Here is a 14,373-nt window from a genome sequence, read left to right as displayed (position 1 = left end):
CTCTGGAGTTTAGATAACTAAAGATATGGATCTCCGCCTGTTCCTCTTATCCCCATCCTTTCAAGTCGCCTCCCCCTTCTCTTCTTCTTCATGGGTAATAGTAGGTTATGAGTTCCCCCCTAGAATCCAATAAAACCAAACCTTCTGAAAATGATCAGTAGTCCCTTGAGACCAAGCCGCTAATTCTGACATTAAATAGGTATCTTTTATCTTATCCAGTACTTCTGACCAGTTCGGCGCACCCACCTTCCAATGTCTAGCAATACAGATACGTAAGCATGTACACAGAGTTTTAATAAAGGTGTTGGACGCTGAGTTTAACCTTCTTATCCGTTCATTCAAAAGACCTTGAGTTATAGTTAAATCAATGTTCTCGTCTAGTGTGTCACTGAGTAATTTCGAGAGTCTCGTCCATAATGGGCGTACTTTTGGGCAGTCCCACCACATGTGTCTATAGGACCCTCGTGCCCCACAGCCTCTATAACATGCTGCAGTGCTAAGGGGGGGAATATGGGCTGTCCGCTCCGGTGTAAGATACCACCTAAAGGCTACCTTCAAGCAGTTTTCCCTCATATCTGCACTGATCATTCCCTTACTAGTTTCAAATAGAATTTTCTCCCACACTCCCCTTTCCCTTGTTTCCCCTGTATCATTCTCCCATCTTTCCATAAGGGTAGATTTGAGGGTAATTTTCCGTTCTTGTAACAATAAGTATATCTGTGAAATCATATGTTTCCCTCTAGTCTGTGTGCTGCATATTCTTTCTAGAGAGGACGGGGGTTGGTTTCTTCTATTAAGGGCATACTTAGTTATAGCTGAGGTTATCTGTAAGTAAAGAAACCAATGTAAAGTGTATGGTTGGATTTTGTCTCTGATCTGATTGAAGGTGAGAATCGTGGTTTTGTCTAAAAAATCTGCCACCCTGTACAAACCTTTATTTTCCCACTTCCCCACCACCTTTCTAAGGTCCAAGGGCAATAAGAATTTCAATGGAAGAAATATGGAATGTGGGGTAATCAATCCCAATTGTTTGGTGATCTTATGCCAATTGTGAATAGTTTCCATTGTTATTGGTGATTTATAAGTGAGTGATTTCAGTTTCAGAGTTGGATCCCACAGCAGATCGGGCGGACACTCACATCCCGCTATATCTGCTTCAATTTTAGGCCAAGAGAGCTCTTGTAAATTTTTCTCAAGTATGATAGATTGTGATAGCCTAGCTGCTTGGTAGTAATCCACCAGGTTTGGAACCCCCACTCCCCCCATCTGTCTATGTTGTTTCAGTATTTGTGAAGCAATCCTAGCTTTCCCATCCGCTCTCAGAAAGCGAGATAGATCAGTTTGTAGAGTGTTTAAGTCCACCAAGGGAACCCCGATCGGCAGAGCCCTAAAGAGGTACAGCAATCTGGGGAGAACGTTCATTTTAATAGCTGATAGTCTCCCGTACCACGAAAATCTACCTTTTTTCCAATTGTTTAGGTCCCTCCTGATGGTTTTATATATGGGCAAATAGTTTAATCTGTATAAATCTGAAAAAGTACTGTTTAATTTAATCCCCAAATAGGTGATATGGCTCTTTACCCATATTAGGTTGAAATTCAGTTCAGCCATTTTTCTTGTATGTGACGGAAGGCAGATTGGCAAAGCCTCGCATTTATCAAGGTTGATCTTATACCCAGAAATTTCTGAAAAACTCCCCAGAACACTATACAAGTTAGTCAGAGACACCAATGGTCTGGTTAAAGTCAGCAACACATCGTCAGCAAATAGTGTCAATTTATATTCTTCCCCGGTTATCTCCACCCCCCTTATATCCATTGATTGCCTAATGAAAGCCGCCAGTGGTTCAATGCTAATGGCAAATAATAGCGGAGAGAGTGGGCCCCCCCCGACGAGTCCCATTTTTAAAATATCTATTAGCCTTGAGTTGTATCCTGCTGCCCCCACTACTGCCGTCGGTCTGGAATATATAGTTGTAAGTGCTTTTATAAAGGCCCCCTTGAAGCCCATTTTATCTAATACCCTAAACATAAACTTCCAATCCACCCTATCAAACGCCTTTTCTGCGTCAAGTGAAAGGAGTATGGATGGCGTCTTGGTCTGTGATAGGTAGTCAACCAGGGTTAGAATTCTCCTGACATTGTCGGGGGCTTCTCTATCTTTAATAAACCCTACTTGGTCCTTATGTATCAGTGAGGGTAGGAATAATTTAAGTCTATTTGCCATAATCTTGGTGAAGATCTTAAGATCCGTGTTGATTAGGGATATAGGCCTATAATTACCACAATATTTCAGATTTTTCCCCTCCTTGGGTATTACCACTATCTTAGCTTGTAACATGTCTTTAGGTAACTCCCCTCCCGCCAGTATTCCGTTACAAAAGGCTAATAGGTGGGGCAGCAGCTCTTTCTTAAATAATTTGTAATATTCCCCTGTAAGGCCATCTGGGCCCGCCGCTTTGCCTGACTTAAGGTCTTTAATTACTGATAATATTTCTATAGCTGAGATGTCTGCGTTGAGGTTTGCCGGATCTGTCTCCTGAATGGACGGTAACTTAGCCTGATTAAGAAACTCCTCTGTCTGCCGACCAAGATCCCCCGGGAGCACCTTTTTCCCATCATATAGGTTTTCATAAAACTGAGCAAAAGTTTCAGTTATTTCTTGAGGGTTGGAAGTGGGGGTCCCATTGAGTCTATGAATAGAGGGTATAGCAAATGATTTAATTTTTTCCCTTAATTTATATGCAAGATATTTATCCGGCTTATTGGCATACACATAATAGTGTGCTCTCAGTCTCATTGCCGCTCGGAACGAGGACTCATTTAAGATCTTGGATAACTCCTGTCTCTTGGACTGGAGGGATTTATATACCCCCCTAGAGAGGGTACGTCTGTGTTCTATCTCAAGTGTTTCAACCTCATTCTGAAGTGTCCTAACTAACTGTGCAGAGTGTCTCGTCGCTAATGATTTTTCCTTAATTAGTAGGCCCCGTAGGACCGCTTTATGTGCAGCCCATGTCATCAGTGGGTTACATGTAGATCCTACATTTAACTGCCAGTATTCCCTCATTGCTACTTGTACCCTCTCATATATTTCAGGTCTCTTAAGTAGTGTTGGGTTATATGTCCACGTCCTGGGGCGTAAGAAATTCAGTATGCCCGATAGATCTAAGAGCACTAGTGAGTGATCCGACCATACACATGGTTGTGTGGTGGCTGAAACTAGATTAGGGGTCAAAATTTGGCTCACATAGATATAGTCCAATGTTGAGTAGGAATTATGTGCTGGTGAGAAGTAAGTGTAGTCATGTTTAGAATTGCCCACCGCCTCCCAAGAGTCGATAAGGTTGTGTGTCCCCAATGAATCCCTAATTGATTTGACAATAGAGTTATGTCGATGCTGTTTACTTGTTAATCCCCCGGAGTCTCCCCCTGAAAATGGAGCCATAACTACATTAAAATCCCCCGCTAAGATAATTCTATCTTGGGACCATTGGGTTAGGAGTTGCGAAATTGTCACGAAAAAGGCATTCTGCGTTTCATTCGGTGCGTATATATTACAGAGAGTAACACTAGTATTGTGAATTGTGCCTCTAACTATCACAAACCTGCCTTCTTTGTCTTTAATTTCACTGTCAAGTATAAAGTCTAAGGATTTATGTAGCAAAATTGAGACCCCTCTTTTTTTTGAATCCGTTGTAGAATGGAAGTGATGGGGGAACTGATGTGACCAATATTTAGGGACTGTCTGTGATATGAAATGTGTCTCTTGGAGGAATATGATACTTGCCTTTTCCTTTAGGTAGTGGGTGAGTGCAGTGCGTCTCTTAGTGTCTGAGTTCAGGCCCCTAACGTTATGTGATATAAGTCTTATCTTATGGGTCATTTATGTAACACGGTGTGCCTCTCCCTTGCTTCGCTATGTGCCATAACTCAAGTAGTTTGCAAGTGCCCTGATAGACCTTTCTCTCCTCTATAACCTTTGTAACTGGTGTCACCCCTACTCCTCGGCACCCCCCTTTTTTGCTACCTACCTCCCTGTAAGGAAACACCTGGTTTGAAAAAAAAAAACTGTTAAAAAACAATAAACATAAAACATATAACCGTAACCTTTGATACTCTTATCCAAAGTCCAGAACATGTTTTTCCCCTAGTGCAGTTATTTATATCTCTTACTTATCGTGGCAATACCTCTATCACATGTTTATGGAGTAAACAAGCTTGAAAAAGGAAGTAGAGCAGAATAAGAAATCTGTAACCGTTATAACAAAAACGTCAATGATGACAACAATGAGAGACCACCTCTGGACTATTCCTGTAAAGAAATCTCTCGGGTCTTATGAACATTACAAACAATAACAACCATTGTATTGAAGTGTCTTTGGATGCACCCTGTAAGGAGAAAAAGAGAGGAAAAAAAAAAAACACATCCTTTCCACTAGTCTCATTCCCCGTCTTATGTTTCTAAAAGCCTCATGTTAAGTCTCCTGAAAGTAAGATAACAAAGCAAACACAAACAGCATAACAGGATTATACTTATCTATCCCTCGTTATATAGATCTGTGGGCTGGAACTGATGAGGCATAAGTCCGCTGCATTTCACAGCTTATGTCCCAGAGTCTCCTGAAAGTAAGATAACAAAGCAAACACAAACAGCATAACAGGATTATACTTATCTATCCCTCGTTATATAGATCTGTGTGCTGGAACTGATAAGGCATAAGTCCGCTGCATTTCACAGCTTATGTCCCAGAAAACACTCAATCTTTCCGAATGTAGAAGTTCTCAGTAGTTTGAAGGTAGTTCAAGTTTTCCGCTTCTTCTCTGGTATCTTGGACCATTGCTTTTGGTGTGGCTTTCCCCCTTGTAGGCTTTGATCTGGAATTGCCTCCTGTAGCATTAGAGCTGGAGGGTCCATTCTCAGCCTCCGACATGCCTCCGGGATCTCGTGGGGTTCTTTAATGAAGAATGATCTATTTTCCCATGTTATATGCAGAGAGAAGGGAAAGCCCCACCGATATGGGACTTGGTTTTTCCTCAGTAAAGAGGTGAAAGGCCGGAGTGAACTTCTTCTCTGCAGGGTCCTCAGACAAAGATCCTGAAAAAACTGTATGATATTCCCTTGATGTTTAAACGTAGGATTTTTCCTCGCCGCAGCGAGGATTTCCTCCTTTTCTTGGAAGCGCAGCATCTTTATAATGACATCCCTGGGAGGGTCTTCCCCCTTGGGTTTGGGGCGTAAGGCCCTATGTGCCCTCTCCATCTGGAACTTATCCTCTCCCTCTGAGGCAGTGATACTTTGAAAAAGACTGAGAAGGTATGGGTTTAATTCTTTGGGACCTATTGATTCCGGAACTCCCTTTAATCTTAAATTGGATCTTCGGCTGCGATTCTCTAGGTCCTCCAGCTTATCATATATATCTTCAATTTCCTTTTGTTGAGAAGTGACCGTGTCCGTTACTGCATTCAAACCCTCTACCATGGAATCTCCACTTTCTTCTAAAGAATTTACTCGTGAACCCAAATCCACCACTTCCTGCTTCAATTCTGCTAAGCTGCTAGTCACAGAATTTTGAAGGCTCTCCATTTTTTCTAACAGCTTTTCAAAATTTTCGTTAATGTCCTTCTTAGAGACCAACTGCTTCAGATCTGCTTTAGTGACTGGGCTAGAATCACTCGTTTTCTCTTTGGATCTTTCATCCACTTCCCCCTCCTCCTCTGAATGTTGTGATTGTGTGTCAGATAATTTTTCTCCCTTCTGTGGCTTAAAGAAGAGATTAGGTGTGGATTGTTTGTTTAGTGAGGTCAGTTTGGTATTTTTCCTGACCGCCATTTTGACTTCCCTTTGCCTACAAAAAATGTATACAATATTCCAGGGCCCAAAGAATCAAGCTAGGAGCAGGCTGCACACAGTTGTCTGACCTTCAGCTTTAAACCTGTCTAGGGAGATCAGCACCTCTCTGGAATTCTTAAATAAGTGTAAGGAATGTCCCCAGGTTTAAGAGTCTGATTGGATGTATAAGGGAGAAGCTATAATTCACATGAAGTGTAGGTCCTTAGATAGTCCCCTTAATATCGCCAGGTGTGTGGAGGATGGGGAAGATGGCACATGACACATATAATGCTTCTTTCAAATCCATTCCTGCTGTGACGTGTTTAACATTTTCTTAGGGAACCGATGCATATGTTGCTACATGCCTCTCTCTATGTAGCTGTAGTGTGTTATCCTTAGCCCAGTGATGCAGTTATCTGTGTCAACCTAATAGGCCCATGTCCTGATGATTACTAAATGCAGTCTCTATACTTTAAGTGAATATAGCATGCTGCCATGAATTTCAGCTCATGGGCCTTCCTGCGGCAGTAGAGAACCTGCGCTTTTCAATTTTAACTCATTGTGCATCCACAGTCTCAAATTAAAGTGTGCAGATACAAGTCTCTGTAACCCGCTGTGTTATCCTTCCTCAGGGTCTCAAATACTTGTAAGCTACTAGCCTTAAACTCTCAGACAGGTGTATGTCAGCCCTCGATGTTTACCTGAAGTTCCGCTGCTTAGGAGCTGCAGGCGCCGACTATCATCTCTGTATGTGTGGCCCCCACATCTGCCCTTGTCCCCTTCTCCAATCTCGGCACACTGCTATGTCAGCAGCGTGTCTGCGCTAACCTTCGTTCTTCTCCTCAGAGTTATGGCAGCTGCAGGAGCCGCGGCATTAGAAACTCCACGTGGCCCATGTGAATGGCGTCTAGCCCGACTCCTCTCAGATCCGCGGTGTGTGAGCCGCAATGTCACTTTTCTCCCAGCCGCATTGATGGTCAGGTGTTCCCACCAGTTAGTGGCCCCTTCTTCACTATAATTCACCACTCTGCTACCTTTTATTTGCCTAAGTAGCTATTGTCCTGCACAGAGCTCTCCAGCTAAGCTGCCATTTTCCAGCTCCCGCAGGCTCCGCCCCCTTCTGAACCGTATTTAAAAGGGCGGCACTTGGGGCTTCAGCTTCTTACCGCTCACATTGATAAAGGCCACTATCTAGGCTGAAACTATTTTGTGTAAATGTATAGTGGTATTTCATGTCTTTTCACCCCTGGCACCTGATGCCGACGACTGCAGCTATCAGCCAGGAAACAGGGGGGTGAATGCATGTCTTTTATTAGAATATACTTTTGATTTGTGAAGTTATAATTACCATATAGAGTTTGTATCCTCATTTTTTAATACATATTATTAAAAGTTATTTTTTATAGAATTACTTTTTACACTAGGAAAGAGTGCCCACTAAACCCTAATCTTTATCCTCTCTCCCCTTTTCTGTTGGTTTATTTACTAGGGGTAGCACCGGACTGTAACACCCAGTTCATTCTTATTTCCAGTGTCACCAGGTTCTTGTGCCAATACACTATATATATATATATATATATATATATATATATATATATATATATATATACACCATATGTAGAAAGTAACAGCACCACTGCATCAATATTCTTAAAGGTGAATTATTTCTTTATTGGTGATATCACAACCATTAAAACAGCGACGTTTCGGACCTACATGGTCCTTAATCATGCATGATTAAGGACCATGTAGGTCCGAAACGTCGCTGTTTTAATGGTTGTGATATCACCAATAAAGAAATAATTCACCTTTAAAGAATATTGATGCAGTGGTGCTGTTACTTTCTACATATGGACTGTATTTGTTTGGGTTTTTGCTGATAGCCCATTGTAACGAGCACACAGCCAGGTAAAGAAGCTCAATAGTGCTGGACTCTATCTGTTTACTTTGTATGTGTATATATATATATATATATATATATATATATATATATATATATATATATATATATATATATATATATATATATATATATATATATATATATATATATATATATATATATATATATATATATATATATATAATGTGTGTATGTATATAATAAATATTACAATCATTTCTATTAAGCATAAGCCACTGCTTTTAGTTTTTGTTTGATATTGCAACACTGAAACTGTTATATCCTTTTAATGATTCTTTATAGCAGCATTGTCTTTGGATTATTGTGATGGTAGTGTTATTTACACCATGGTTTTTAGGTATGTGGGTTTCGTAGACAAAGCTGGCTCCGATTTACTTGTTAACTCCTTTATACTGTTTATTTTAATTAAAATGTTCTTTCTTGTAGGTGCCCGTTTTCTGTGCAAAGACTGGGGTGAAGCATCTACACCACAAAGCTCAGGAATTTGATATTGGGGTTTATTTTGAGGCAAACGGTCATGGAACAGTAAGTATTTGGTTTAACAATGTGTAGCCTTGTGAACTTACCATGTATTAAAGTAGTACAACCCCTTAGTGACCACAGCACTTTTCCATTTTCTTACTATAGCTGTAATTTTCCTCTTACTCATTTACTGTTCCCACACATATTATTATATACTGTTTTTCTCGCCATTAAATTGACTTTCTAAAGATACCATTATTTTCATCATCTATACTATAATCGCGTTTGTAACGCGTCCGTTGGCAGTTGCGCATGCATCCTTAAAGGAATGTTGGCAGCGCGAGGCAGCCAACAAAATGAATGGATGCAGTGGATTCTTTCACCACCCTGTCATTTTCGGAATCCAACGGGATGCAGCAAAGGCAAACGGAGCATTACAAAAAAAATAAAAAAATAACCGCCGCAATAAGTATTTAAAAAACAAAACCCTAAACGTCCGCAATAAGTAAAAATAAAACAACCACCCGCACAAAGTATTAAGGAAAAAAAATACCCATTAAAATGATTAACTCCTAAATCCGCCAAACACATTGCAAACTGCCTAATGCATCTATTAACCCTTAATCCGCCAACCCCCCACAACGCATTAAACCTAATTAACCTATTAACTTCTAAACTGCCAACCCCCACAAAGCAAAAAATTAATGTAATGACTAAGCCCCCTAACCTAACACCCCCCTAAATTAACCCCTTAATTACATACAAAAAAATACTACATTAAAATTAAAATAAAAAAAATTACATAATAAATAATAAACACTATCCAAAATAAAAAAATAAAGGTTTATTAGTGTTAGTTTTTTTTATATTTTGGTGGGTAGGTGGTTTTACTGTTAGGGGGGACTTTGTTTATTTTTAATGTAAAAGCTGATTTCTTTAGGGAAATGCCCTACAAAAAGACATTTTAAGGGCTATTGGTAGTTTAGTATTTAGATTAGGGGGGGGGCACTTTTTATTTTTATAGGTATTAGGTTTAATTTTATTATTTTGGAAAGCTTTGTTTATTTCTTTCTGTATTTTTACTTTTTTATTTTTTGTAGCTTGGGCGATTGCATTTTTAACAAGTAGACTGACCTTTGGGCAGACTTATCAACTAGTATCTTATAATTTACTTTAAAAAATGATAAAATATGATGAAAAAATGGGGAAAAAACTATTTTTCTAAATTTGACCTACAAAATCTGTTACACATCTACAACCACCAAAAAACACCCATGCTAATTAGTTTCTAAATGTTGTCCTAAGTTTAGAAATACCCAATGTTTACATGTTCTTTGCTTTTTTTTGCAAGTTATAGGGCAATAAGTACAAGTAGCACTTTGCTATTTCCAAACTATGTTTTTTCAAAATTAGCGATAATTACATTTTAATAGTTACATTTTAACACTGATATCTGTCAGGAATCCCTGAATAACCTTTCACATGTATATTTTTTTTAAAAAGAAGACAACCTAAGGTATTAGTGTTTGTAAAGAGTATGCAGACAAGCATACAATAGGGTGCACTTAAAGGTTGATAAAACAGCAAATGTGCTACTGAAATAAAAAAACTAATGAAAATAATAAAAGGAATAATAAGTGAAAAAACTAAATATAAATTGCGGATACGATGTTGATAAAAAGTGTACTAGAAGTACAATTGCAAAAAATAAGAAGTGTCATATAACATGTGCGAGCATAAACATATCAATGTTCTAAAATATTAGATGATAGGTAAATTGAATAACTATATGGTGTATTTGCCACAAACAAAAAACTATATCAATGTCCGGTATTGTAAACCTGAATCAATCATGTGAAAAAAGTCTTTGCTAAAAAGAGAGTTCAATAAAGGAAGCAACAAATGTTCTGAGTATAAGTGTTCAAAATACGTGAAATCACCAAACAATTCAGAAATGAAGGCAGCTCCTCTTCAAAACCGGTGGTAAGTCGAATGATCTAGAAAGTGGAAACAGAAAAAAAGATAGCACCTAATGGTGTGATATCGTATTGATAAAGTGAAAAACGCAGAGGGAACAGCAAACGATGTAAAGGTACTCACAAAAGAGTTGGCACTAGAGATTAGTGCATACGAGCAGGCTGACCTTTTACAGCAGTCAGTACGCTGGGGGGTGAGTCTTGCCAGTTGTCCGCCAAAAGCGAGGGCGAGCTGGTCCTGGTAGCCGCAATGGGGGAAATCCCTCGGCACACAGCGTATGCGGATCAGATAGGCGTGTATAGATCAGATGGTCAACCTCACAGATGATTCCGGGAAAGCTGCACACTAGCGTTACACAGAGCCTGCATAAGTGATCCGTAATGTCTCTAGATTGCCAGTGTTGGAAAATAGCTAACAGTTATTTTGAACGTTGTAACTGTATATACAATGCAGCAGAATCAGATGTATTGTAAAAGGGGGAATTTATTAGAGCAATACAACGCGTTTCTCTGCCGTTATTCTCGTGGCCGTTTCATCAGGTAGAATAACAGGTTAGGCCTTCATTTGGACTTTAAAAACACACTAGTGAAACATGATAGGGCGGGAAATCCACTAATTAAAAGCTAACAATACATCTGATACATAATATTAAAAAGAAAGCAACAAACGTATCTGTCGCACTACAAAACTTAAAAACAATAAATCTGCACAATCCAGATAGAAAGCAGAAGAAACATGCAATAGATAAAACATATCGGCAATAAAAAAATCTTATAGTATAAAAATAATAATAAGTTATGTAAAACTATAACGGCTACTCTTCATAGGTAATAAAAAAATAATAATAAAAGAACAAATGCAAAATTTGTGATCTATAAGTAGAAAAATCAATGCTTGAGTTGTAAAATAACAATATATTAAGACTTAAACTTGGGGCATTTTGACTCTTTTCATGCAACCATTTTACCACCAATCTATGCCAAAGTTAAAAAAAAAATACATTTACTGAGAATGTTAATGTTTACTGCCAAATAACACCCCTATATGTGATTAGCAACATCTCCTGAGTAAAGTGATACCACCCATGTATAGGTGTGTCGGGTTCTCTGGGGGCTAAAAGGCCTTAATTTTAGGGGCCGCATTCCAGGTTTCCAACTTGACATTTTTACATCCCATGCACCCATGTCCTATTTGGGACATTTTTGAAGCCGGCCAATGTAATTTACTTAATCAACATATATATTTTTGAAAAGTAGACACCCTAGGGTATTTGATTAGCTGGTATTTTCCATGCACTAATTCAACCACTAGTCTTTGTCAAACTATTGGGCAGGCATTTTTTGGTTATTTTTCACAAACATTGTACTTTAGGCATGGATTCTCAGCTCCTGTTATGTGTTGCTGCCAATGAAGACCCCAATATGTGTTCAGCAACATATCCTGAGTACAGTGATACCACCTATGCATAGGTTTGTTGGCTTGTTTGGGGGGTGCAATGCCAAACTTGTGACGTGTGTGTGATTTATTTTCACATTTAAAATATCTTCTTTGCCTATCTCCTTTTTGGGGGGGTCTTTTTACATACCCCAATTTGTTTGCCATGAATGTGCTTATATTTGAAAAGTTGACACCCTAATGTATTGTATATGGAGTCTTTTGATGCCCTTTGATGCAACTGTGAGAAAGTGTATGGTGGTAATTTTTCAATTTTCATTTTTACACACATTTCTTTTTGACTGATTAAGGAGAGCCTGTTGTAAGTTATTGAAAGAAAACACTCCAGGTTGTTTTCTGTAAGACCTCCTGAGTACACCCATACCCCTCATGCATAGCTTTGACAGGGGTTTTGGTAAAATACAGAACCAATTTTAGAACATAAAAAATAGAACAGTGAAATTTAAAAATCTGGCACAGTAAAAACAAACAAACAAACTCTAACAGTAAACTTAACCAACTCCCCCCCCCCCCCAAAAAAAAACACAACGGCAAATGTAAAAAATGTTTTTTTTTTTAATTTACCAGTGTGTGATACCGCTTGAAGCAGTCCCCAATGCAGAGTCTAGGCTGTCCAGGGCAATCAGGACAGTAAAAGGTGGTGTCCTTTCTCTGCCCCCTCTTGGTACAGACTCTGCATTTTCTTCTGAGGATTCTGCTTTGCCGCAGTAGGTGGGGATTTTGAAAATAAAATGTGTAGCCCCAACTCTGCTCTCTCCCATCACTGCCCAGGTAGCAGGTGCATCTTGGTACAAAATCCTTGAAATGACGGTAAAGTCAGTTTCATTCTGGGGTTTGCTTTTTTGAACAACAAAAAAGCGTTGTGGGTTGCAATCTGCATTAAGTAAATTGAAACCTTTTCGTACCAGGCCATTGTCATCTGCATAATTAGGTAGGGTTTCAGCAGCTGATCTCCTAGGACCTAGATCAACCCCACCCATATGCCGGTTATAAACCTTGATGCACACTGGCTTCATTGTGCTCTCAGCTCTGCCACGTACAGAGACCTCCACAATCCTCTCGGTGTGGATGGTGGTAAGAAGGTATTAATCATTCTTGTCTCTGTACTTAACTGCCTACAGCTCCTCTTGGCACGGAGCTGAGGTCTCCCCCCTTTGTAGACGGTGCGTGCAAATTGTCTTGGGAAACCTGCACGTTTCTTTTGACTTGTACAGCAAGCTACTGTATCAAAACAATACAGTAGCTTGAACAAAAGTACACTTGTATAAAAACTGTCTACATACAAGTGGTACCCTTTGTTCATCAGGGGTAAAATTGGGTCCCAGACAATCTTGTCAGTGGTTCCCATATGTTCTGGACAGCCTGGAGGGTCAAGGTGGATATCCTTTCCGTTGTATACCCGGAAGGCCTGTGTATACCCAGTCTCGCTCTCACAGAACTTATAGACCTTTACTCCATACCTGGAGTGCTTGGAAGGAATATACTGCTTGAATCCCAGCCTTCACACATATATTCATATATATTCCTTCCAGGTGTATAAGCTCTGCAAACCTGGCAGTAAAGTGGGTAATTAGGGGGCAGATTTTATACAGCCTGTCAAACTGGGGATGCTTCCTAGTGGGGCACAGGCTGTTGTCTCTGAAGTACATGAAATGTAGAATCATTTCATACCTCTTCCTCAAAAATGGGGGTAGAGCAAATGGGGCAACTGCTCCAGTAGGAACGGGTTGAGGGTTTCTTTATGATGCTCATCAGCATAGTCAATGCCCAGAATTTTTTAAATTCTGGCACCTCGATGGGGGCCCATTGCTGCTTTGCAGTACGGAACTGATGGGCATATAAATTAGCTTTGGCGACAATGTTCCCCAATACATCATCACCCAGAAACACTTCCATAAACTGTTGGGGGCTAAATCATGCCACATCCACATTGATGCCAGGATTTGCAGTGAAGGGTGGGATATCTGGCCTCTGGTGATGAGGCGTTACCCACTCTTCAGCAGCAATGGCAGCTGGAGCAACACGTTTCCTTCTGGCAGTAGGGCTAGCAGCCACAGATATATCACTATCAGTTGAGACTGTATCTAATGATGTATCTGAGCATATGGCAGGGTCAAAATTGGGGTCTGAGTCAGACATAGAGGCATTTATTTGTATCTGTCACAGAGAAAAAAAATTACAAAAAAAATCAACACTAAATTTAAATTGAATAAAAGGCTCTGAAAAGAGACTTTGGGTCTTAAATTTTTTTTTACAAAAAACCCCCCAAAACCCTAAAATAATGCACAGAGAGCAAAAAAGTGCTGCTGTGCTTTTGCCAGTGTTTTATAGTGATCACGGGCAATCTAGGGGTTAAAGGGACAGTCAACACCAGAATTTTTGTTTTTAAAAGATAAATAATCCCTTAATTACCAATTCCCCAGTTTTGCATAACCAACACATGGGGGAGGGGGGGGCTATTTTATTAATTTATTTTTATTATTTTTTTTTAATATATTATTTTACTAAGTGCCTCGACCCACGGAGGCACTTGGCACACTTACAGAGCATCAGAAGCCTGCCTGATGGCTTCTGATGCTCTGCCTGACTACTGGACTCCACATAGAGTGAAACCGGAAGTGATCGCTCCGTGGGAGCGATAAAAACGGAGCCCAGCAGTCAGTTACAGTATTGCAGGATGCCTCAACATTGAGGCATTGCTGCAATACTGTTTGAGCGGCTGG

The 14,373-nt window shown here is 39.7% G+C and overlaps 1 protein-coding gene across 2 annotated transcripts in view; it reads left to right on the top strand.

Annotated features, from left to right (window-relative positions):
- Positions 1–14,373, top strand: part of PGM3 (phosphoglucomutase 3) — a 64,629-nt gene that overhangs the window by 13,362 nt on the left and 36,894 nt on the right. For both annotated transcript variants that reach the window (XM_053710481.1, XM_053710482.1), the window contains exon 9: positions 8,183–8,281. In XM_053710481.1, the coding sequence (XP_053566456.1) occupies positions 8,183–8,281 (99 nt within the window). The remainder of the gene's footprint in view (positions 1–8,182; positions 8,282–14,373) is intronic.

The sequence above is a fragment of the Bombina bombina genome, chromosome 4 (genome assembly GCF_027579735.1).
Source record: "Bombina bombina isolate aBomBom1 chromosome 4, aBomBom1.pri, whole genome shotgun sequence".
NCBI lineage: Eukaryota > Metazoa > Chordata > Amphibia > Anura > Bombinatoridae > Bombina > Bombina bombina.
This window is presented reverse-complemented; position numbering and strand designations above follow the sequence as displayed.